The sequence below is a fragment of the Salvia miltiorrhiza genome, chromosome 4, assembly GCF_028751815.1.
Source record: "Salvia miltiorrhiza cultivar Shanhuang (shh) chromosome 4, IMPLAD_Smil_shh, whole genome shotgun sequence".
In the NCBI taxonomy this organism is placed as follows: Eukaryota; Viridiplantae; Streptophyta; class Magnoliopsida; order Lamiales; family Lamiaceae; genus Salvia; species Salvia miltiorrhiza.
In genome coordinates, this window is record NC_080390.1 from 10,817,502 (window position 1) to 10,819,656 (window position 2,155).

Here is a 2,155-nt window from a genome sequence, read left to right on the forward strand (position 1 = left end):
ATTTTTCCGATTGATGGTTGGTTGACCATGTGCAATTTCAGAAGAAAAAGAAAGGTTATGTATTATGAGGCAGATTTTAAAGGTGATGTGCAATTCCAGAAAATGGAGAAATGTAATGTATTTAGGGGAAATTACCCCTTTTTTAAATGGATGTTCAGATACCCAAATAACCGGTAACCGATCACCTAAAACGGTTCGAGAACGGTTAGTGAAATATGACATATATTGGGTTCGGGTAACAGAAAATTTAGGTACGGATAATCGAACCCGAACAGATCGATAGCCCTAGACGTGTGTGTGTTAAAAACAGAGACCAATGGCCTCGAGCTTGAGAGTAATTGTTTGGTGGATCTGCATTTCCATCTCTGGCGTCAAATAGTTCTTCGAGTCCCCGACTCCACCTTTCCGAAAAAAGGAACTGTTTGGAACGCTTATGAAATGGGACCCACTCTTATTCACCTCCAAATTCTTGAGCCTCTCCAAACTGCACCTGTCCAAAATCTCATCAACTTCTCCTTCTTCATCGTCTCCAAATGGTCTCCCCATAAACTCAGCAATCTTCAAAAGTTGCATCTTGGGGTCAGCTTTGAGCTCTTCATATTTGAGAAACAATATTTTCTTAGGCCTTTTCCTGCTCTCCTCCCAATACCCCACCACATGTTCGACGAAAGGCCCGAATGGATGCATACATGCATAAGCGGATGCGAGAAAAACTCTATATTTTGAGTTTGAGATTTCACATTTTTTTTTTTGGTCAGGAAAAAGACATTTTATTAAGTCAAGGGATCAGCGAGGCACCAGTGGTGCCAACAAAGCAAAAACCACAGATGCCCAAGGCGAAACCAAGGCGCAAAACCCACACCAAAACAACCGAAAAACTAACAATGAACAAGAGTTAGGGACAAATTGCATCCAAGCTTTGAAATCAATAGGAGGAGCCGTTGTCTTATAAACTTGCTTCCAACTCCACAGTCGTGACTTAATATCGGCAACTTGCTTTTGTTTATTCCACTTGGCTCCGCTGAAAACTCCTTCATTCCTAACTTTCCAGATGCTCCACACTGTAGCTATCCAAACACTTGAGAGGAATTTTTGAGATGATTTTTGGCCAAGATTAGTGAATGCGTTGAAATGTTCTTTCGCCTTCTGCTGCAAAACCGAAGAGAGCCCAAGCCAAGATAGGATCTCATTCCAAATTGCCATCGTCTGATGGCAGGTGAAGAAGAGGTGGTTCAACTCCTTTCGTTTGTCTTGGCAGAAAAAACATTTAGAGGCCGTGGGAGAAATTTGCACCTACCTTCTTTGAAGTTTGTCGCATGTTGCCACTCTTCCTTTGATAACTCTCCACGCCAAAGTCTTCATCTTATGCGGAACAGAAGCTTTCCAAATACATTGAAAAGCCTCTTGATTCCTAGGATTCTGTCGGTCTTGCCCCTCCTCACTGCAAGCTTTAAAGGCCGATTTGACTGAGAATTTGCCATCTTTAGATCCTTTCCATGTCCATCCGTCACTTTGCCCTGCATTCAAAGAAAGAGAGTTGATGAGGGAGTAAAGCTCAGCCACCTGCTCAATCTCTCGCTCTCTCAGCTCACGCAACCACTCCAGCCGCCATTTCCAAACTCCCTCTTCCCACTCTCCCATCGAATTTAACGTGCCCCCCTGATTAGTGTTGAGGCGAAAAATTCTCGAAAACTTATCTCTCAATCTCATATTCCCTGCCCAAAGGTGGTGCCAAAACAGGAAGTAGTCTCCCTCCCCGATTCTCAATCCCAAATTTTGCCGTAACCATCGTCCTTTCTCTCCCTGACTTAGAACAACAACCTTCTTCCACCACCCCAAAGATGATTCCTTATTCATCCCGAACCAAAACCCATCCTCATCCCACTTCAACTCGCCCCTACAAGCTCTCACAAAATATCAATGTTGTTTGAGATTTCACATTGACAATATTGTTAAGCTTGATTTCGTATAATGATTCATACAAAATATCAATGATTTAACGATTTAAAGAAAAAAGAACAATTATAGTATCAAACCCTACATTATTTTTCTTATTCCAAAAATATTCTAAACTTCCAATAATATCAATAAAAGGCCTGAACTATTGACATTATACCAACTATGTATTCACTAATGTTTTTGGTTGACAAAATAC

The 2,155-nt window shown here is 41.4% G+C and overlaps 1 protein-coding gene across 1 annotated transcript; it reads right to left on the reverse strand.

Moving 5' to 3' along the window:
• Positions 1-300: 300 nt before the first annotated feature.
• On the reverse strand, positions 301-687 carry LOC131022987 (cytosolic sulfotransferase 5-like). The gene has a single exon (XM_057952527.1). The coding sequence runs from the start codon at positions 685-687 to the stop codon at positions 301-303; it is 387 nt and encodes a 128-aa protein (XP_057808510.1).
• Between the last annotated feature and the right edge of the window lie 1,468 nt (positions 688-2,155).